The sequence below is a fragment of the Callorhinus ursinus genome, unplaced genomic scaffold (assembly GCF_003265705.2).
Source record: "Callorhinus ursinus isolate GAN/ISIS: 27379988/994484 unplaced genomic scaffold, GSC_fseal_2.0 scaffold20, whole genome shotgun sequence".
Taxonomy (NCBI): domain Eukaryota; kingdom Metazoa; phylum Chordata; class Mammalia; order Carnivora; family Otariidae; genus Callorhinus; species Callorhinus ursinus.
The window spans coordinates 852629-874715 of NW_027397082.1; the positions used below are offsets into that span (position 1 = coordinate 852629).

Below are 22087 nucleotides of genomic sequence, written 5' to 3' on the forward strand. Positions count from 1 at the left end.
TAGTAAACGGATGGAAGGCCACACAGGGGCTAAGTTTGGCTAGGGACGAATTCCCTTCTTGAAGGGGGTCCTGAGAACTGAAAGGCGGTGTTGGAAAGAATCTTTGGATGGGTCACAACACAATCAGTAAATCTGTTGGGGACTTGAATGCTGTTTGAAGCTTAAAATCCAGTTTCGATATATCCAACTTGACAGCATGTTTAAATAACGTGAAAGCAGAAAGCTTTGAGAATCATAATACAGACCAACTGTCATCACGGAGAGAAAATTTAAGCCATTAAAACCATCTTTGCTAAACACGGTCTCGGACTTTTTGCGTGGGCTCCTCCCGGGTTGCGGAAGGCCCTCTCCAGAAGGACTGAATTGTACGTGATTGCAGCCTTTTGCTTTGCACAAACCACATCCATGGCTATATTCTTTTGAATACAGATGCCATCTCATCCGGAGATGACGAGGACGACACGGATGGTTCCGAGGATTTTGTCAGTGAGAACAGTAACAACAAGAGTAAGTAGTGACCACCTCGGAAGTTTCCGGAGCAAGCAGAGCCTGGTGGGGAGTCTGGACTCTAACCTGTCATCTCGTCCGTTCTTCGGGATACCGTGGCCTACAACCCACAACCCTTGCCTTTCTCCGCTGTGTCTACTCTCCTGACTTTCGAATCTGAGAATAAACCAGTGCTCCTGTACACCCTTCTCTACTGTCGGTCCTTTCTTATTGTGTCAGAAGCCACTCTCTCTGGGAAGCGGTCACGATTTTCCTTTCCTTGATTTTCTTTTTCTCTTTGGTTTCTCACGGTTTGGAGACGTCACCCGAGTCGAACCGCATACCATCTCCTGGTTTGCTTTGACAGTGCGGGGCTTAACTCTGGGGTTCTCCGCTGGGTGGGGGGGATTCTCCTCCTTCTCCCTCCCCTGGGGGACACTGGGCAATGTTTGGTTGTCTCAACAGGGGAAGGAGGGATGCCAGGAGCATCCAGCGGGAGGAACCAGGGTGCTGCTAATAAACATCCTGCAATGTACAGGACAGCCCATAACAAAGAAGGATCTGGTCCAAGATGTCAGAAGTGTTGTGGTTGAGAAACCGGGGCCGTTTTAAACACTGCTGTGTGCCGAGAGGAAATACGGGGAGTAGTGTGCCTTACTTTGCAGGCAGCGATAGGGAAGGGGGCCAGCAGGTGCCGCTGGCTTTTTGTAAAGGCAGTTAACACTGAGCAGTGACACATGGGTGGCCTTGGTGTAGAAGCACGTGGCCTCTCTACCTCCGTCACTTGGGCAAGTAATTTAACTTCTGTGCCTCAGTTTCTTCAGCTATAAAATGGGAATAGTTACAGTGTCCGTTGGGGTTGTTAACGAGGATTAGATGAGTTTGTACAGCGCTCAGAAGAGTGTGTTTGTTTGTTCGAGAAGATAAAATAGAGCCTTCTGTCTTTCCGGTAACATGGCTTGTTGTGTTCCCAAATTGATTTTAGACTGGTCACTGGCATTCTTTGCTCAGGTGTTATATTCTGCGTGTTTTCAGAAGGGTTTCATCAGTTTAATAAATTTAAACAAGGCCTAAATAATAAGACAATTAGTTATTAAAAGAGGCCTGGGGCTCTTTAAGGGAAGACGAGAAAATCAATGCTGTTAGGGACCTGGGATAATGTGTTAAGTGGGGAAATGCATTTGTCCCTGACTCTCCTAGCAGCTTCGGCAAGAAGGGAAATGTTTTGGGCTATAGTTTTCACTGTTTTGGCAAGAGAAAACTTAGGGCCTGGACCACTAGCGTCAGCATCAGCTCTAAGAACTTACTAGAAATGAAAATCGACACGTCGATATGCCTTGAGCAGGGGTTTACTGTTAGAGCTCTTATTTATAAAACAGTGGGTGAATGAAACTGTCTTCTGCTGTGATTCATGCCAACCTTCTAACAAAGTTATTACTATTTAGTAATAAAACCCTGGTACATCAGAAGACATCACTCATTCCCTACTATTAGTTCTTTGGCTTTAGCAGGGGAGGCAATAAAAGACCCTGCTTTGGAGTCCTGCTTTGGGCAAGCTCTGTGCTGGTTGCTGGCTCAGGCAATGCCCCCCCCCCCCAAGCCACATAAGGTAGAGAAAAGTATTATTCCTGTGTTATTGATCGGAAATTCATGATTCAGTGAGCAAAAGGCAAAACTGCCATTCACTTGTAGGCCTGTTGCATGTTGAATCACAGCGCCCCTCTCCCAGTCCCCAGGGTGGTGAAGAGGGTGCAGTGTTGTTTACAGCCCTCAAGTGGTGCCCCCACGTGGGATCTCAGACTCCGGCGGCATCTGGGTTGTGCTGACATGTCTGCAAGCTGCATTGTCCTGCTGAACCAAGTCTCATAGCATGTTGCCAGGAATACTTGGGAAGCAGTACAATGTAACAGCAAGGTATAGGTTATGTAACAAGTAGACCGAGTGAATTGAACCTCTTTCTGTTGATTGGGAAGGATTACCTGCCACAGACCTCCAGGTTTTCCTCCTGAACACTAGTCCCATCTTCCCAGTGCCTGTGCAGACGGGCCAGGGAGTGGAGTGCATTTAATGAATGCCATGCCTTCACCCTGGGCCCAGGGTTCTTTGTAATTAGCTCTTGAATGACACCAAGTCTGCCCCACGATGGGTGCTCTGCAGTGATTAAGGGCTGGTGTTAGCTGTACCAGGGAGATACTGCTGTCGGGAACTGCCTCTGTTTGGTGCCTGTGAAACATTAGATGCGATTTAAAGTGATAGCGGTTCTTAGCTGGCTACTTGGCCTCTGCCATCTGTTAGTGTGATTAGGCTGGTCTGATTCACAGGTGCAGCCTGGGGCAGCGGAGATTAAGCAGCTGTGGCCTGTGTGGACAGAGGAATGCCATGGCCAGGGTAATTGGCAAGGCGGGGAATGGGATGTTGTCATTAAAACAATTTTTTGCCACCTCCAGTGTCAAATGCCTGACCTGATTAATAGGGAAAATTGTAGAAACGCCGAATTCCATGCATTTTCAGCCACCTGGAAAACACCCATGTGTCCAGATTGATTCCTCTGGTGCCTTCTGATGGTCTGGAAATGCCACTGGGGGGTGTTTGAAAGTTCCTCTTCAGTGAAGTTAACAAATGATGCTCCAGTGATCTTCTGCTGACAGTCACATTTCTGCGCTTGTCTGAAGTTTTTTTTTCTTCTTGGGTTGGTAGATGTTAGTTCTGTAGCCGATGGCTTGAAAAATATATTGCAGGTCGTTCTCTCTGCTGGTATGCTAGATTTTTGTTTATTTGATTTTGTGGTTAGCTATAAGGCGGCAAGCTTATCTGCCTGGTAGAGTTCTTAAATTTTGTACAGAGTACAAAAAGCATGGCAGGCAAATACAAGGGCAAAAATAAGTCCAAAATTAAGGCAAGATTGTTGAAGTTTGGCCATGGAAGTAGGTCTGATCTGATTTTTTTACAGGGATGTTTCACAATATTCAGGGTTGACTTTAACTCTCACACCATCATACAAGACCCAGCTCAGCTCAAAAGTGAGCTCCCCTGCAGGGATTTCCTCGCTCACATAAGTAGATTGAGTGGCTTGATTTTGAAAGTTCACGTGTTCCGTTCTCTGACATCACGGGCCGTATCGCATCGTGTCTCAGACCCGCCTTTCCGGGTAGACCACTTTGGGAGGCAAGGACTAGCCTGGATGTTGAGGGAGTATTCTGTGAAATTACAGTCCTCATGTACATCTTTCATGGGTCTCATGAGAAGCTGTAATGCTCAGGTCTGGTCTGTGCCTTAGTGCCTTAAGAGAATAAGCTGGTGTTTCCCAAAGTATATCCCTTTGGAACCCTAGTCCAGACTAATTCTGTGCCAAGGAGTTGTATTTTGAAATGAATTTGAGAAATACCTCCTCCTAGGACCCTTTTCTCAGACTTACAGTGTCCGTCAGTCAGCATACTAAACTCTGCAGTGTTCAGTGGTAAAACATCCGTTTAATTTTGGCCTTTCCCAGGGTTTTCCAAACTTACTGACCCTAAGACCTTCTTTAAAATACAGCGTTCATTCACATATCCTGTTGCACATGCTTTGAAAATCCCTGCAATGGGCTGATTTGATTGACCTGACTTTTCTCTTGCCTTTTAAGTCAAGTCCTTCCCTCACAGATGTGAAGGGCATTCTCAGGTCATATTTTAGCAGCTGACTAGCTGATGACCTCACACCTTACCAGCACTAGACGTTTCCCTGAGCGGAACAATCCTGTGATGTCATTGCAAGCCTGGCTGCCAGGAAATAATGCTGCTTACATATGCCCTTTAGTGAAACAGACTTTCTGGGACAGAAAGTTGCGATTTCAAATGCTAATTTTTGAAATGCATCCAGGTTGAGGGTTTTGAAAGGTTCAGAGTTTCTACTTCAGCAGAGAAAGCATAACTTAATTAGTCCTTGCCTCCCCTAGATACAGGTGTCTTAATGGGTTATCTGGCAACTAATAAGTAGACATGCATGTCCATTTTTTTTTCTCGAGTGATTTTTTATTACCTCAAGCTTGTGTTTAAGTGATTAATATTTCTGAAAAGCTTGAGACTTAGTTCTCGGGAAGATCATGATTGACAAAATTCAGGTTAACTGCTAAACTAGAGGGATAATCACAGCAAGGCAGCTTTATCAAGATTTTTGCTCCCGGAGTGGTTCTTTCTCTTGAGTGAAGAGAGAGACAAGGCAGTTTTCTATTTTGGTTTCATTCCTGTTGAGACCTGCAAGTACCCATACTCTGTGTCAGGGAGAAAGGCAATTTTTTTGGAACTGGCTAGGGAAAATGAAGGAACTTGGCCTGAGATTCCATACTCCTTTTGTTGATTAACCTGCTGATAACAACAGTTTACCGTCACCTTTGGTCTAATTGGGATTTTTACTTAGTAGAGATTATATCTAAGTTGGTAAATGTTGTGTTGCAGTTTCCAGGAATTAAAAATAATAGTAATAATAATAATAATAAACCCAAAGCACACAGGCTTCCTGAATTTTTTTGACATTCCTTCGTAATGAAAACCTCATCCTAAATTGGTTTGGGTGTTTTATCACAAAAGCCAGGGATGGTGTTCTGTCCGGAAGGTTGGATTGAATTATCTCTTTCTTGGCCTCCACTGTGGTCAACCAGCATAACGAGTAAGTGGAGGGTTTTCTTTTGAAGGCAGATCCTAGGAACCTCCCACGGGGCAGCTGGTCTCCCGGTGGACTCAGGCATTTCAGATGAGGGTCACTTGCCTGGCTTGTTTTAATGTGTTTCTTATCAAATGCCTCACTGGTCAGCAAGTTGTTGTTTTTAATGAGATTCTCAAATAAAGCCCGCTGCCCCCATAATCATGCACACACTCACATCGCTGTATTTTGTTAGATTTGTTTTCTCTTAATTTATGCAAAACTGAAAACAGACGAACCTCAGTCTACTGGAAGGATGGGGGTGGAGCTCAGAGACATCTTCCCACCCCCACCCCAGTCAGGGTCAAAGCATTCAAATGTCCTGATTAGTGGTATTTTTAAAGGCCCTAATTATAGACTTAAGACAGAGGCCTTAGTGGGGCTTTAGGGAGTTTGTGAGACTTAATCTAGGAGCTGAAACAGGCTGTGTTTTTTTATTTTTGCATCAATAAAAATACAGTTGGCAGTCATCAGGGTCCACAGCTCACATAAATCTTGAACTTTTGACTTAATTACCATGGGAGAGTTCAAAGGGCAGCCTGGAGTGGTTGAAAGAGCATTGCCCAGAGAGCTGGAGGCCTGGGTCTTGCCTCAGCCTGGCCTTGGCCATGCAACCTTGATCAGATCACTTGACCTTTCTGGGTGACATTGATCACATCAGCCGTTGGACCAGATGGTGACTGAGGCTTATTGGTACAGTGATAATATGATTCCATGTTTCCTTTAAACCACTGGGCTGTATTCTGTTTTTGATTTCAGAAAGAGAGGAGACCATAGACCTTAGGTGTCCATGTTGAGATACATACTGGGGCATGTAAGGGCTTCTGTAGGGGCAGCCCATGTTTTTGATTGCATGGTCAAAAGAAACCCTCTAATCCTACCATGTGTTGACAAAATCATTATCTGCCTAGAATACCTGACGGAATGTTAGGACATGGAGGGACCTTACCATACCAGAACATTCAGTTCAATTCCCTCATTTTATAGCTCAAGCTTTTAGTAGTTGTCCATCTGGTACATTTGTCCATCTCTCTGTATGTCCATCCGTCCATCCGTCCGTCCATCCATCCATCCATCCATCCATCCAATAAACACTTGAGTGCCTACTCCATGGGCTGAAGGCGACTCAAGCTGTACCCTTCAGATGCTCTACTCTTACTGGTCAGCAGACATTGAAAAGGATACATCTCAGTATGGAGACCCCCTGGTGATGGAAATACGTAAATGACAAAAAGGAGGCCTAGCAAAGGAATGTGATGAATCTTCACTGTGGGATGGAGGTGGTAGGTTGAAGGAACATTGAGGGAAGTTTTTGTGGGGTTATACATCTCTGTTTAACCAGCACATCTTAAGAGAATACTGCTGTATTAAAGTAAAATTTTATTAGCATTTTCACTAATATACAATAACTGTTTCAGTGTAGAAAATGATACTGAGTAGGTATAGTATTCCTTGACGGGATTTTACTTATTTATTTTTTGCCTGGATTTTACTGTTCCTTTAAGCTCATTGTTAGTATTTAATGACTAAGAGAGCATCATTCTTTTGCTACGTGTTACATCAGAAGATCTGAGAATATCGGAGCAGAAGGGACCCACCTATCCTATAGGTCAACTTGCTTACCTCTGATTTAGTAGAATTCATTTCTTCACGCCATCCGAGATTTCTATCACCATTCCTTTTCTATGGATTGACTTTAAACTCACTCCTCCTACATCCCTAAGATTATGCCAGGGAGGATCCATTAAGTAGATGCTCAGAGACTCAGAGACTTCTTTGAAATGTGATGTAGCCTTGGCCTGCAGGTTTCATCTTTTATAAAATTGTTGAGGAAAGGTTTGTACTGAACACCTACTATGTGCAAGGGCCATTTTGCTTTTGTAAATCATTAATTTGTTAGGTGAGTTCCTTCTGCAAGTGAAAGTTAACCCACGATATGAAAAGAGGAGCCTGGTCCTGGTCTCCCACCAGCTGCGTTGTTGTTCTTGGGGGGTGTGTTGGGGGGGTAGTGGCTGGCATTTCCGTGTGTCCAGACTGCCAAAATGGCAGGAAATATTGAATGCAAAGTTCGTGGAGGATATGAGGCCACCGATGAAGAAAGTGCAGCTAGGGCTAGTCCTACAGTCTCATTATTTTTCTAGACCTTTCAGGCTCCACATAAAACTAGGTTATTTCAGGAGGAGCCATTATAAAATAAGAATTCCTCCCCTCTAGCATCATGCGCATTAAAAAAATTCATGAGCCAAAATCTTCAAGGAAAGTCTGGTCACAGAAGTGTGTTGTCCTGTGTGACGTGAGTGGGACTGGGCAGAGCATTGGGGTGGCCCACCACTGCCACACAGACAAGCTGGAAAACTTGGCTCAACGGCTTTTCTGTCGAGTCACTATTTACAGGTATTCAGGAAAAGAGTGTTGCAGATGTAGGTTTCAAGGGGGTAGCCGTGTAGGTGACCATTTTCTACTCTGTTGATTAGATTTCACAGTGCCCCGCCCACCTGGCATCCCTGCGATTTTAGATGACAAGCTGGGTGCCCATACCCTGCTTCGTGGCCGTGCATCTATTTTGCACGAGCAGATTTTATAGGTGCAGTTTTGACGATTGAAATTTTACCCCAGGGAAGTGGCTTCCTGCCAGAAATTCCAGCAAAATTCTTTTCGCCCTTGTCCTTAAATCATTCCTTAGGTGCCAAGACAAAGGTGCCGGCTGTCAGTGTGATGTTGCCACAGGCCATAACCGTGCGGGCTCATGTGGTCTGGGGTGATCCCTGTGTGGGTTACAGCCTCCCTGACAGCCTCGCTCCGGCAACATTCCTAGTTCCTTCAACTAAATCTGACTTTTTAACATTTTAGGGAACGTACAAATCATGCCTGATGGAATGTAAGCACGTATCTGTTGATTTCTTTTATATGAAAATGGAAAGACATTCCAGAGGATCAGCTCAGCTGTAATTGATGCTATCTCAAAGAGTTACTACATTAATATTTAGCTAATTCGTATGAATAGGCCATTGTGTTTACTTAAACAAATGACATGAGTATAGACACCTGACAGCATGAGGTATGCTTTTCATTTAGGTCAGATTTATAAAAGTCTTTGTGTAGCGACAAAGCTCATTATTTATTTTGTGCTCTTAATGGTTTCTTTTTAGTGGCTGTGCTGTGGATGGATTTTTCTAAGTAGAAGCTTTTAAAATGAAAGATTATTGAAATTGTTCCAGTATATGCCAGGCTCTGGGAGTCTTGTGATGAATAGCAATCAAGTACTCCCCAGTGAGCCCTCACAAGAATGGGTGTGTTTATGGGCATTCGACACCCAAAGCCAAATGGCCACCAAGTTGCCTACTCATTGCAGATACAACTGGATTCAGAGGAAAGCATGCAACCCTGTTCTTATTCCCTTGGCTCTCCTCCTGCCCCTGCTCTGGCCTTTCTTTCTCTGGTACACATGACCGCCTCAGTTTTGCCTTGCCTGCAAGGTCTTGGCATTGTGTAGACACCATCTACATCTACACTGATACTTAGATAAACAAGGATAAAGAAGATTCAGCATGCCCTTGTTAAGAAATCTCAGCTCCACCTTTTATAGTCAGGTTTCAAGAGCAAGGGTGAGGCAAACAAGGGTAGGTGTTTTGAACGCAGTTTTTCCAATTCCTCATTCTGCCATGAGAGTCTGGCTGTTAAGTGAAGGGGATTGTTAACCCCCGCCCGGGAGCGAGCTCCGTCATCCACAGAATAGAGGAGGAGACCTGTAAATTCACATCAGAGACAAAACCCCTGCCTGGACCCGTTTGTCTCTGGTTTGTGAAATGTGTGTGCCGCTGCTCAGTCTAACCCTCATCAGTGGTAAACACAGTTATGAATCAGTCTTCTAGAATTTCAGTGTTATAGAATGTTCTAGAAGGTGCAAGGCCCTGTTGATGGATGCTTTAGGGAAATTTTGGCCGCCCGTTTGCTAAGACAGAAACATACATGTGAAAAGTTAAATAGCTGTACGACATTTGAGTGAAACTTTTGGGCAGTAATCAAGAAGGCAGTGTGCCTTTGGCAAGGGCTGGCTGTCCTGGACTCCGGTCTTAAACATCAGAGTGGTTGAAGGCATGGATTTCGACCCCTTGGAGAAGCTGGTTCTTACCAGCCATGGAGAGTAGGGGCAAAGACAGTGGGCTACGGAATCAGACCGCTTGGCTCAGATCTGCCTGCCCTTCTTCCTAGCTTTGTATCTTCCCTGTGCCTCAGTTTCTTTGTCTGTGAACAAGGGTTATAATAATGCCTTTCTCCTCAGATTGGTGTCAGGATTAATATGCTAAACATGTAAGAGTTTTTAGAGCTTGGTTTGGCAAATAAGAAGCCCTCAGTCAATAGTGCTCATTAGCCGCTGTTGGCAGGCATGAAGCATTTACAGTGGTATTCTGGATCGATGCTGTGGTTCCTACTTAGATAAAATGTCCTTCGTTTGGCAATTTAAAAAGTTATCTCTTCTCTTGAGTTTAAAGAATCACTTGTATCCATGACTTTGCAGGCCATTTAGAGGGCTCACCTTCACATAACATGTAATTGATAGCCTTCTGTTAAGTTTTACCTGTTTAGACGCGGTGGTAGAATTATGGCATTCACAACCACTGAAAAATCTTTTGTCCATTTAAAAAATTAAAACATAGTTAGTGATAGGGCTTTCTGGTTTGTCATATAAGGTACTGGGAAATTAATGATGCCTCCCTGAATAATTTATCATCTTAGGATGGTAAGTTGTATTATTGATTATTCTTTACAGCTTCCGTGGCTAAACTGATCAGGCTTCGAGCACACCTTGTATGTGTATGTGATCATTTGCTAGGTGTGGTGATCTAAAATGATTCATTTTGGAGGACTTAGCTGTTGTTAGTTACTGTATAAAGTAGCATTTGAAAACATGATTCGCCATGAATTTATATTCTGGCCCTAGGAACAAGGGAGAGAAGGTACCTCAAACACTTTTTCCCCCATTAAGAGACACAAACTAATAAGCAGTCCATCTCCAGGGACCTTCTGCTAGGCCATCTGCTAGACTTCAGAAAACTTTTTTCCTAATGTAAATACTACCCAAAGATTTTTGAGAATGTTAGCTCGCTCACTTACAAAGTAACATTATCTTCCCTGTTATGGAAATGAAGCTGTCCTCTGTACATTTTAACCGTGTTTTCCACCCCAGGAGCCCCGTACTGGACCAACACAGAAAAGATGGAAAAGCGACTTCATGCCGTCCCTGCAGCCAATACTGTCAAGTTTCGCTGTCCGGCTGGGGGAAATCCAGCACCAACTATGCGGTGGCTGAAGAATGGAAAGGACTTTAAGCAGGAACATCGCATTGGAGGCTATAAGGTAGAATGAAGTTTTCAAAATGTTCTCTTTCTTACGTTTTTATGAATCTCTTTTTTAAGTAGTTGAAAGGTAGCAGGAACCGGATGGAAATATATATATATTTTTAAATCAGTTGTTCTCGGGGTGCCTGGGTGGCTCAGTCGGTTAAGCGTCTGCCTTCGGCTCAAGTCATGATCCCAGGGTCCTGGGATCGGGCCCCATGTCGGGCTCCCTGCTCTGTGGGAAGCCTGCTTCTCCCTCTCCCATTCCACCTGCTTGTGTTCCCCCCTCCTGTCAAGTAAATAAATAAAATCTTAAAAAAAAATAAATCAGTCGTTCTCCTCATCGGTCATTTCCACAGTTGATCTTTTAAAACTGTTTTCCTGGACTTGCACATGCTTTAAAAGCACAGTCCCCGTTGGCATTGTTCTTTATGCGAGAAGAGTTTAATAACAGGAGGGTAGAAAGTTGAGAGTCTGTTTTCTATATGCTTTATAGTCTATAAAACTAAAACTGAAGCAGAATTGGAGAAGCGTCAGTATACTTGCCCTGTTTGAGCAGGGTTGTGTGAGTATGGATGGACTTGGCTCAGACGCTGGGTATGAAATAGTGTTTATGAAGAGAGAATGCTTCCATGGTGACAGGCCATCTCTGTCCTCCGTCTACAAGGCTCTGGAGAGCCCATCACAGAAGGTGGTGAAGTGTAGTCTCCCCCCTCTGGGGGAGGTGGAGCTTGACAGCCGTCTCCCTAAAGAGGCCTGTAAATGCCCGTTCAGGCTCTTGTTCATCCAGTCAGTGGACATTGATGAGCATCCTTGGGGGCAGGCACCCTCGGAGGGCTGGACAGCACACAGCCTTAGCTCACGGGGCTTCCTCGTCCTGAAGGGAAGACAGACCAGAGAGCCGTGATCTGAGTGGGCCAAAGTCAGAAGAGCATGTTGTCCTGTGGGCGTGCAGGGAGAGAGGATGTTGGCTCTTGGGATGGCTAAGGATAACAGAGGTCAGGAAGGGAACCTGGGCTGAGTTTGAAGGAAGGGTGTCTCGGGAAGAGAGACATGGGAGTCTCTCTGCACTATTTAGTATGAAAGGGGAGGCCTTGAGGAATGTAGTGTATGAGGAAGGCTGGAGGAATTTGACTATGACATTCTTTGGTCCGTTTGGATAGCATGAGTCCGTGAGTCAGTGCATTGGTTACTTATTACTGTGTAACAAATTCTCCCAAAGTGCAGTAGCTTTAAACAACATTTTTTTATCACAGTTTTCCAGGTGTGGCTTAGTTGGGCCTTCCACGGCGAGGTCTCTCGTAGGACTAAGATTTCAGTTATGTCTGGAGTCTCATTTGTAAGATCAGCTGTGGGGACAGACCTGCTCCCAGTCTCATTCCCGGGGCTGTTGGACTCACTTCTTTGCAGGTTGTTGGGCTGAGGGCCTCAGTTCCTCACTGGCTGTGGGCTGGAGGCTGCCCTCAGTTCCTTGCCCAGTGGGCCTCTTCATGTGGTAGCTGGCCCCCCTCAGGGAGGGCAGAGGAGAAGAGGTAGCGTGTGAAGAAGAAAAGAGTCACAGCCTTTGGTAACCTAATCATGGAAGTGACCTCCGACTACTTTGGCTGTTTTCTGTTATTCAGCAGATCATTAGGGAAGGAGATGAATTCCCCAAGGGCATGGACATCAGGAGACCTGGGATCAGCTGAGCCATCTGGGCAACCTTCAGGGGGACGCTCTAGACTGGACCCCAGGTTCTGAAGAACCAGGTCAAAGAGGGTTTCTTGGTAGATGGACTTTTCTGCTACAGCTGTGTCCACAACACCCCGACGACACTTGAGAGGGCACGTGAGCCCCGATCTCATCACTGCTGTGGTTCATTGGGCCTCCTCTCTATAAAAAAGTGCCCCGGAGCCCTTTTCTGAAATACCCTACCCAATTCTCATCTTTAAAAGGGTTGTTTTCTTCTAAAAAATGGTTGACTTTTGTTTTAACATTTAAAAATATCCAGAAGCCAAAACCCAGAGGACAACAACGGGGAAAGCCTAGGAGTGAATTTCTAAGCGTGGACGTGGGGCAATTTGCGTGTGCGACAGATGTGAGGTTTATCTGCTGTGAGGTGGGTGCCTTGGAAGCTGTGGAAATAGACACGCTTGGCCTTTCACGACTCCTGTTTGTTGGTGGGAGCAGAAGGCAGAAAGGTGCTTTGTCTCTTTGCTCTGAGGTCAGTGCTTACACCAGGCACCATGAGCTGGGAAGATTGGCTTGCTTTTTTTTGTAAAGGCTGATAAGACAAAGATTTCCTTACGTGGGTGCTGGTTGGAAAGGAGGAGTTAAAACCACTACAGTTGTGGCCCTGGGGATTGTTCTAACCACCAAACGCTCTCCGGGAACGTAATTGATGCAGTTCTAATGATTTCATTTCAATACAACCAAAGTATAAGAGTGGTGGTCAAAATCCTGGCGGTTAACGAGTTTCCTCATTTAAGACAGCCTTGGAAAAAAGTAAAAAGAGTTGATGAGCCTCCAGAAACTCCTGGTCTCAAAATAAATAGGACCAACATCATTATTATGGGTAAGGAGCTTTTTGCAAATCTGAATTAGTGATTATAAATGAGCTAGAAGACTAAGGGTGCCTGATGAGGAAAAACTGCTTGATTTTTAGCAGGTGCAGTTCAGTTTTAATCACTGAGGGCAACGTTCCACTAACCGAAGAGCGCCCGGGTTCTAAAAGCAAAGTGGGGAAACCTTTCGCAGAGTACCTTTAACCTGTTCGAGTGGAGGCATAGACCAAAGGATTGTCATTTCATGTTGGAGCCATTTCTGGAGTGAAAGAGAGTGGGGATTTGAGTGCATGGGAACAAAAAATCTGAAGTATATTTTGCTATAGGGGTGCCTGGCTGGCTCAATCGGTAGAGCATGTAATGCTTGACTGGGGGTGTGGGTTCGAGGCCCACATTGAGTGTAAAGATTCCTTAAAAAACAAGATCTTGTAAAAAGATAAAATATATTTTGCTGTTAAAAAAAAAAGATCAAGGAGGGGGGAGAGCATTGGAACCTTTGGAAGGCGGTGTGCTGGCTGGTAGTGAGGAGTGCACATTTCTGGTCCTGTTGGACTTCCTCTGGAGAAGAGACCATGGCCGTGCCTGAGTGCCCTGGGGTGTGGTGGGGGTGTCAGTCCATCAAGCGCAAAGGTGGTCAACCTGGGTTGAGTAAGGAGTTTTTACAGCAGTTGTGGTATAGGACATTGATTTGGGGGATACTGGTTCCCTCAGGAATTCTGTCGAGCCCCACGGGCTTCTGGGATTTGAAAGGGAAAGAGATCTCTCATCTCCTGGGAAAACATAGTTACCTACAGCATAAGCCTTGCTAATGATGTGTTAGACGCAACCCAGGCCCCCAGGTCATGAAGTCCTGGGTGGTCACAGAGGCCAGCAGCCCCACCCCCACCACGAGTCCAAGCCCCCTGGCTGGTGCTTCTCCAACATTCGGTCTGAGGGAACCCCCCCTCCCCGCTGCAAAGCAGAGACCCCATTGACATGCGGACAGCCCCATGTCCAAATGTCCCTCTCCCCTGACTTGCATCCCTTTGCCACTGTATATAATGAAGAAGCGAAGTGTCAAGTTTTCCAAGATGTGTTTTTCCAGAAAGCAAGACCTGAAAGTTTCTGCAAACAAATATGTGTTATTTCTGTGATTTTTTTTTTTTCCTTCATAAATCTCATTCCATAAACCATGGTCGCTCTGTCTGCCTAGCTCAGCTGTCGGTCTAGCTCTTTCTACCTGTTTATGGATCAGGCACCTTGGCTCTCGTCCACTGTGTTACAGCTTGTTTTGAAATGGTGGCCAGTGAAGGGCGAAGGGAACCTGAAAAAACCCAAAACAAAATCAAAGAGAATTATGAAATGGGACAGAAAGCTCCTTTTAATTAAAATGACCAAGAGAGCTCTTTGGTATGCTGTTGTTCAGTCTTATTTATCAAAGAACTCATGCTGAGCCTTCCTTAGGTGATTTAAGAGTCATATTATTGTTTTTCTTAGTATGTGGGCAAAGGCTGGGTGGATGTTATTATTTATGGTGATAAAGGTTGACCTGAAGCATAACTGTATCTCCCTAATTGTACTCCTGCCTGGGCTCGCTCTTTCATCAATCTTGACTTGGGCAAGTTGTTGAAGCTCTTCTTTTAGGTCACCTATCCTTAAAATGAAGTTTGAATGGATAGTCTTGAACATCTGATCCCTTCCAACTGTGATTTAGTAGCATAACTACCAACTATTTTTTTATCCTAAACAATAGCACAGATTTTTTTTTTTTTTTTTTTAGGACGAGGTTACCAAAAGGCTAGATATTTCAAAGGGCTCTGAACAGTAATTACCATTTAATGCAGAAAAGCAAGAGGACCGAGGTAATTAATAGACCACCTCAGGGGCGCCTGGGTGGCTCAGTCCTTAGGCGTCTGCCTTCGGCTCAGGTCATGGTCTCAGGGTCCTGGGATCGAGCCCCGCATCGGGCTCCTTGCTCCGCGGGAGGCCTGCTTCTCCCTCTCCCACTCCCCCTGCTTGTGTTCCCTCTCTTGCTGTGTCTCTCTCTCTGTCAAATAAATAAATAAAATATTTAAAAAATTAAAAAAGAAATAGACCACCTCAGTTCCCGACTTCATTCCTAGGTAGTGACTCAAGCGTAGAGGGGAAGAGTATTCTTAAAAAACTGCCTTTCATGCCGCTTAGTAACTGCCAAAGAACCAAGAGAGATCACAGGATCCAGCACTCCCCTCCATCTGGCTGGGGGACGGGCACGAGAGGACATGGCCTCTGGCCTCCTGGAGGGGAGAGATCCTGTGGACCCCTGAGCAGGGTGAAGCATCACCCGGTCTGGACTGTCAGTTTCCTGGTATGTTTCAGGCCCAAGAAAAGATGAGGTAAAACTTGTTTTTCATAATCACAACTAAACTGGTGGTTTTGCTGGGTAGGTTCATTAGGTTTACATTTTCCAGGTTACTTAGATGTCATATTAGAGACTTTTGATTAAATGTTATGCTTAATCCCAAAGTACGTTTCTTTGGAAAAATCGCGACTAATGTCCTTCATACATTTATATTTTGCTGACCTCTTTCTCAGCCAAGGCATTTCAGCTTTCATCCCAGATCGGGCCGTCTGTGATGAGGAAGCAGGTGTATGTTGCCATCAGCCAGCATGCAGTGACTGCTCACCCGTGTTACTGCACTGGGTCCCCTGTGCTGCCCAAAGAGGGGGACTGTCATTTCGCCCCTTTTATAGATGAGGCTTGTCACGTGGCTCCTCGGTGGCAGAGCCGCCATTTGGACCCAGGTGGTTTTCCTCCAAAGTTCATGCTCTTACCAAACTGTTTTCTTCAAATGTGGTCCCGTGTTTTTATAAAAAACACTTGAAAAGTCAGAAACATGGAGGTAGTAAGGGCATCCCAAGAACATGTAAGTATCAGTCAGCCCAAGGTATACTGTTGAGAGCAAAGTTGGGCGTATGATCCGTGGGATTTTTCAAAATTGTGGTAAAATATACAGAATATAAAAGTTGTCATTTATTTTTCATCACCCCAAACAGAAACTGTGTATCCGTTAGGCAATAATTCTCCTTCCCTCTCTCCTGCCCCCTCCCATCCCCCAGGCCCTAGTAACCTCTAATCTTTTTCTGTGTCTGCATTTCCTGTTGTAGGTATTACGGGTAAGTGGAATCATAGGATATTTGTCTTGCTGCCTGGGTTCGGATGTGTTGTTACTGCTTTTTAGGGCTGGATAATATTCCATTATATGGATAGGCCCCATTTTGTGTATCTCTTCATCTGTTGATGGGCCCTGGGATGTTTCCACCTTTTGGCTCTTGTGAATGAAGCAGCTTCGAGCATGGCGTGTGCAAGTATCTGTTTTGAGTCCTTGCTTGCGGTTCCTTTGGGTATAAACCGAGCAGTGCGACTGCTGGGTCATCTGATGATTTTTCATTCAGCTTTTTGAGGAAGGTCATGAGATTTTTAAAGAGTGAAATTCGAAAGGCAGTGACCCTGCTGTCAGTCGGCCCCCAGAGCGCCTTTCTGAGCCCCTTCCAGCGTCTGAGGACAGCCTTGAATTTTCTCATTTTCTCTTCCCTGCCCTGGGAGATCCATGCACTGTTCACGGACTGGAGGGAAGAGTTGCTGCAGTTGCATGCTAGGTGGGATCAGAGCTTGCCTCGCCCTGTTCTCTGGACACCTCCTGAAAAGCAAACTTAAGGAGTTTAAGCATTAATCAGGCATTTGCCTCCACATCTTCGTGGTGCTAAGCAGCCGTGAGTGCCACAGCCCTTGGCATGTGGAAGCTCAGTTTGTGCACACCTCCAGAGGCCTGGCTTAGAGACCCAGGAACCTGCCGGAAAAGGGGGTCTGGCATGGGATGGTAAGGCTCTGTGCATCCTAATGACAATTGGCTTATGGTGAGCTGTAGTTCATGGGCTGCCTTTGTGAAGGCCAGGGTTCAAAGGGATTGCTGCCTTTCTCCTTAAACTGGGCCCTGATACGGGTGGAAGGAAGTGTTGGGGGTATTTGCCATCACATGGACACAGTATTCATTGACTTGGCGTAGAGCAAAACTTTCCATCCAGCTTCTGGTTGTTTATTCTGCTTGTTATCGAACACCTAGCTATTTGGAAATGTCCAGTTGTTTTTTTTTTTTGCAATGTGGAAACCAAACATCCAGGTGACAGCCTGGGTCTTTGGCCTTTCCCCTTTCCCCTACGTGTTTCAGTATCGTAACAGACTAAATCTACATTCCCAGTTGTCACCTGAAGATAGCTGCGGCTTTAAACATGCACCTCGGAAGACTTAGGTAGCAGAGGAATTCTGAAAAAACCTGTCTGGGCCATCTTTTGTCTTTGTGACCACGGGCGTGGAATGTTTGTGGAATCCACTTTTTTGTATTAGGAGTAAAAGAGTTTAGGCCATTAGCTTCAATCTGCTTTGTTTCAGTATGGAAATGTTATTTTTACAAGTTTTTAGTGAACATAGTTTTGAAGCCTCATGCTGTCTAATTCTGTTCCTTGGCAGACGAAAAATAATGGTGAATTCCACAAAGATTTGGCCATGGGCAGGAATGAGAAGAAAGGGTTGTGCGTGTGTCTGCCGGTGCAGGATTTCTGTCGTCCCCAGCCCTGTCGCTCAGGCTGCCAGAGACTTACAGCCGCGGTGGTTTTGCAACAAGAGCAGCTACCACTGAAGGGGGAGGCAGGGGGAGCGGTTTTATTTCACTTTGTGGGTCAGATGTCTGCGATTTCAGTTTAAATTTGAAAAGCAAAAATGAGAAAAAAGGCAGCAACGTGCATAACTCCACCTACTTATACAAAATGTCCTGCTAACAATTTAGTACAGTTTCATTCTGATTTTAGCTATGTTTATACGGTCATGCTTATAGATTCGGGGCTGTACCTTAGGCAGTGGTAGGGTTGTGTGTGTGTGTGTGTGTGTGTGTGTGTGGTATTTCTATGCAATGGAATCCTGAATATACATATTTTTATCCCACCTACTTTTTTCCCCCCATTTATCAGTAGCTGTTCATGATATCTTACCTGGTCCGAACTTAAGGATACCTCATTCTTTTTAGTGACCCTATGCTCTTTTGTTGGAATGAATTAACTCTACGTTAGTTCACATAGGATGAACTGTGTATTATTAATGACTCTCTTCCTGAGGGGTTCAGTTTTGCTGTTACGAACGGTGCTCGAAGCAACAGTCTTGTTCATGTGCCTTGAAGTCATCCTGCTGTTTTCTGTGTAGGCTAGATTTCCAGAAGTGGAATTCACTGGGTAAAAAGAAAAAATGTGCTGCTAATTTTAATAGGCGCTACCAGATTATTTTACAGAAAGGTTTTTCTCCATGTTCCTGTTCTCAGTTTGAGCCTCTCTTTCCCTCCACTCTCACTCAGTACTCCGTGCGGTGGCTTTACCTAATTTTTGTTAATCAGCTGGGGAACAACAGTGTCTCGTTATTGTTTTAATTTGCATTTCCCTGATTGTTAATGAGGTTAAGTGTCTTTTCCTATGTTTATTGGGTATTTACATTCCCTTTTCTGTGAAAGTAGAGATGTACATTTGATCTAACTGGCAGAAGGATGGTAGCTCTAAAAAGATGAGGAATATTAGAAAAATACTGTGAAGAGGACATCTGACATTTTTGTTGGAAGGGCAGTGTCTTTAGGTTGACCCTGAATCGGGGTGTAGAATTGAAGTGCTTAGGAAAGAAACACAAAAGTCTTTGTGCCTTTGCTCCCCATCTTGATAGTTACTGTTTGTCCTCTCTCAGCTTGTCATTAAGCAACCACTAATTAACGGTGGGATATCCCCTATGAAAGTGTCAGACGTTCCCACTGTTGGCAGCTTCTAAGGGCGTCCATTTGGAAAATGCCACAGCTCATAAAATTTGGGATTGGTGGTATGTCAAGGAATCAAATACTGGAGCAATGGTGTAAGAAAATAAAAATTAACCGCCCTGCATGGGGCACTATTGATTGAGTACCAAGGTCTCGGAAAGGGCAGAAGCACCTTGTCTGGTCAATGTGTTTCTCATTGTGAAAGCATTTGATAAATGTTAACTTGTTAATATTTGTCGTGCATCTCCAGGAAGTAAATATTCAGGGAGCACAGGCTCTTGACGAGGGATCTTACGTGGAATGCCATAGCCCCAATGAGAGACTAGATCTGACCATATGCCTGGGGGTTAAAAACGGCAGTGGTATGCCGAGCTGCATATGCCAAGATTTAATGTCTTGGGCAGAGGCAGATGATGCCCTCCCTGTGCAGTTCAGGTTCAGCTCCATTTGGAATGTGCTGTGTGCCAAATCTGGATCCAGGCGCAAGAAAGACATTGACAGTTTGGACGGGGTCCAGAGACAGGCACTAGTCATGATTAAGGGCTTATGGGCATGACATTTGAGCGGGGGCTCAAAGAACTGAATATTTACAGCAGGGCTAAATGCTGGATTACGTGGCTTGGTGACGTCAGGGCCTATGGCTTCATCCCCAAGTTACCCTCCGTGTGATTAGTTTTTCAGAGTCCAGGAAAGTCCCATTTCTGATACCCCCTGAGAGCTTGGGGAGAGGGAGGGTCTCCGCGTGGGCCCATCTGCCTCAAGTTAAATCAAGAAGTTAGTACCGGAGTCTTCCATGCTCTTTAGCACACAGCTCCAGGGTTAACACCCAGGGGGCCAGGATTTCGGGAGAGAGTTCTCATTGCCCTGGAAAACTTAGCAACCGCCTCTTCTTCTTCATAGCATTCCCTCTACACACCGTGCACGGAAGGCCTATCTCTCCTAAGAGGGGACCTAGCCTGTTTGGGTTCTCCTATAAGTCTATGGCCCAGCCAAGAGCAGAAGGCAGGTCTTCTCCAGGGGAGGAGACAGACTCTCTCCACTGGGGTCCGATGCCTTCAGATTCATTTTACTGCCAGACTCTTCGCCTGGGACAGTGAGAAACAATGTCCCCTCGTCAGCTCCATGACAGTAGATTGAAAGAGTCTTCAGGATTATACAGGGGAGTTGGTGAGAGGGCAGCAGCTAGAACAGAGGGACTGTCTGCTCAGAACTCACTCTTACTTCATTGCTTGTACTCAGTGAGGAAGAGTCCAGCCCTCACCCGCGGGATCCTGCATGAGACTGTCTGTGATGAGCAGGGGGCTCGTTTTTTGAACTCGGTGTCTAGCTGCTCTCTCAGAGAGTGGCTCGCAACAAGGCTAAACATCTGATGTGACACGCGTTGGGTGGGAGCAGACTCTGATAGCCTCTTACCTCTGTTGGCGCTGCTTTTCAAAGCGGACAGCTGCTCTGCCCTCCTGTTTTTATAATGGAGCATTCATGAGATGATTTTCTTTATTCTCTAGTTCCTTGACTCACTCATGTGCTTGCAGAGGCTCTGCGGGTATTATCGGTTTTTTTTATGTGATTAAGGCAGAAAACACTTGCAGTGCTCAGGGAATCATTCAGAAGGTCAGTTGAGATTCCTGAAATCATAGTTAAGACTGGTAGGGCCCTGGCTTTTTATTTATTTATTTTTTCTCCATGTCTTTAGAGTGCCTGCCCCAAAATACCTTTACAACATGATTTGGATTTGGAGAAAAAGGTTAAAGCCTTGAACCTGCAAGATAAAATCTGCATTTTATAAAAAAGATTTTATTTATTTGACACACACACACACACACACACACACACACACACACACACATGAGCGTAGCAGGGGGAGGGGCAGAGGGAGAGGGAGAAGCAGGCTCCTGCCGAGCAGGGAGCCTGATGTGGGGCTCTATCCCAGGACCCTGGGATCATTACCTGTGCCGAAGGCAGGTGCTTAACTGACTGAGCCATCCAGGCGCCCCGATAAAATCTGTATTTTGGTCTTAGTAAGGAAAAGTCATGCTTGCTTGAAAGTTTGAGTCGGTGAAAATATTTTAAAAGCAAGGTGGGAATGTTAGAGTCTAGTCTGTTTGCATGTTGACAGAACTGTGGGTAGGAATCACAATAGCTTATTTTCACATGTGCTGCTTATCTTTGAAAAGTCTCAAGGAGTTTGTAAGCAGATGGATATACAACTTAGGTTTCCTGAGGATTCATTGCTCCCATATTTGGAATTCTGGGTATGTCTCTCAGGAGTATGTAGCATCTATTTGGCCACTGCCAGAGATGGGGGGGTGGGCAGACCTGTGTTCCCAGTTGAAACCTCTTGAGACCGCCAGACAGCATCTGAGGGCTGTGGGGAAAGGAACTGGAAGGCTCCAGGAACAATGGAGAATCTAGCTTGTGGGCTCCTTGGGAGAATTGCATTAGCTAAGGCGGGATGGAGTGCTCAGAGCAGTGCCTGGCATATAGTAAGTGCTCATTGGCGTTGGCCCTAAGTGGTCCGTGGGTGCCGTGGGGCCTGAGGGTTCCTAGTGGATGAGCAGCCTTTCCACCCCTCTGCTCTGGGGCACTGATAGGGTCGCAGGCTAATGTGCAGGTTCCCCCGGCCATTTGGTAGCTCCTGGAGGAACCCTCACACCACGACAGTGACAGACCCACCCCGCACACTTGCAGATCTGAACACGTCCATATCCTGTTGCCAGACAGTCACCTTGATGGTAATGATTGTTTTCATTTGTCTCCATTCTGAGTCCTTACTATATGGGAAATGTAGAATTCAGGTGATTCTTCTCTACCTTCCTTGTCTCCCTCAACTTCTTTTTAAATCAAGAAGGCAAAGTGCCTGGTATTCTGTGCTAAAAGACTGTTAAATAAGCACCTTTACTTTGATCTTTTCAGGTGCGAAACCAACATTGGAGCCTTATTATGGAGAGCGTGGTCCCGTCCGACAAAGGAAATTACACCTGTGTGGTAGAGAACGAGTATGGTTCCATCAATCACACGTACCACCTCGATGTTGTTGGTGAGTGTGCTTCTCCCTGAGGGGCAGGTGTATAGCACCTTGCCGTCATGGCATCATGAAAACAAGTCCTGTTTCTCACCATGGTTTAAGGAGAGTTGATGCATTCTTCTTTCTAAATACATGCTGTCGTTGGAGAAGGGTTCTTCTATCATTTGACAGTGTGCTTTTTCCTGATGAGCCATGTTTTATGTATTTTGTGTG

General features: G+C 45.3%; 1 protein-coding gene across 17 annotated transcripts in view; it reads left to right on the forward strand.

The window, feature by feature from the left end:
- FGFR2 (fibroblast growth factor receptor 2) overlaps positions 1–22087 on the forward strand; it is a 99978-nt gene that overhangs the window by 26885 nt on the left and 51006 nt on the right. For 13 of the 17 annotated variants that reach the window (XM_073904094.1, XM_073904095.1, XM_073904096.1 and 10 more), the window contains 3 exons: positions 430–507; positions 10352–10521; positions 21763–21886. In XM_073904094.1, coding sequence (XP_073760195.1) covers positions 430–507; positions 10352–10521; positions 21763–21886 — 372 coding nt within the window. The remainder of the gene's footprint in view (positions 1–429; positions 508–10351; positions 10522–21762; positions 21887–22087) is intronic. The other 4 variants (XM_073904099.1, XM_073904102.1, XM_073904100.1 and 1 more) reach the window with 1 other exon arrangement.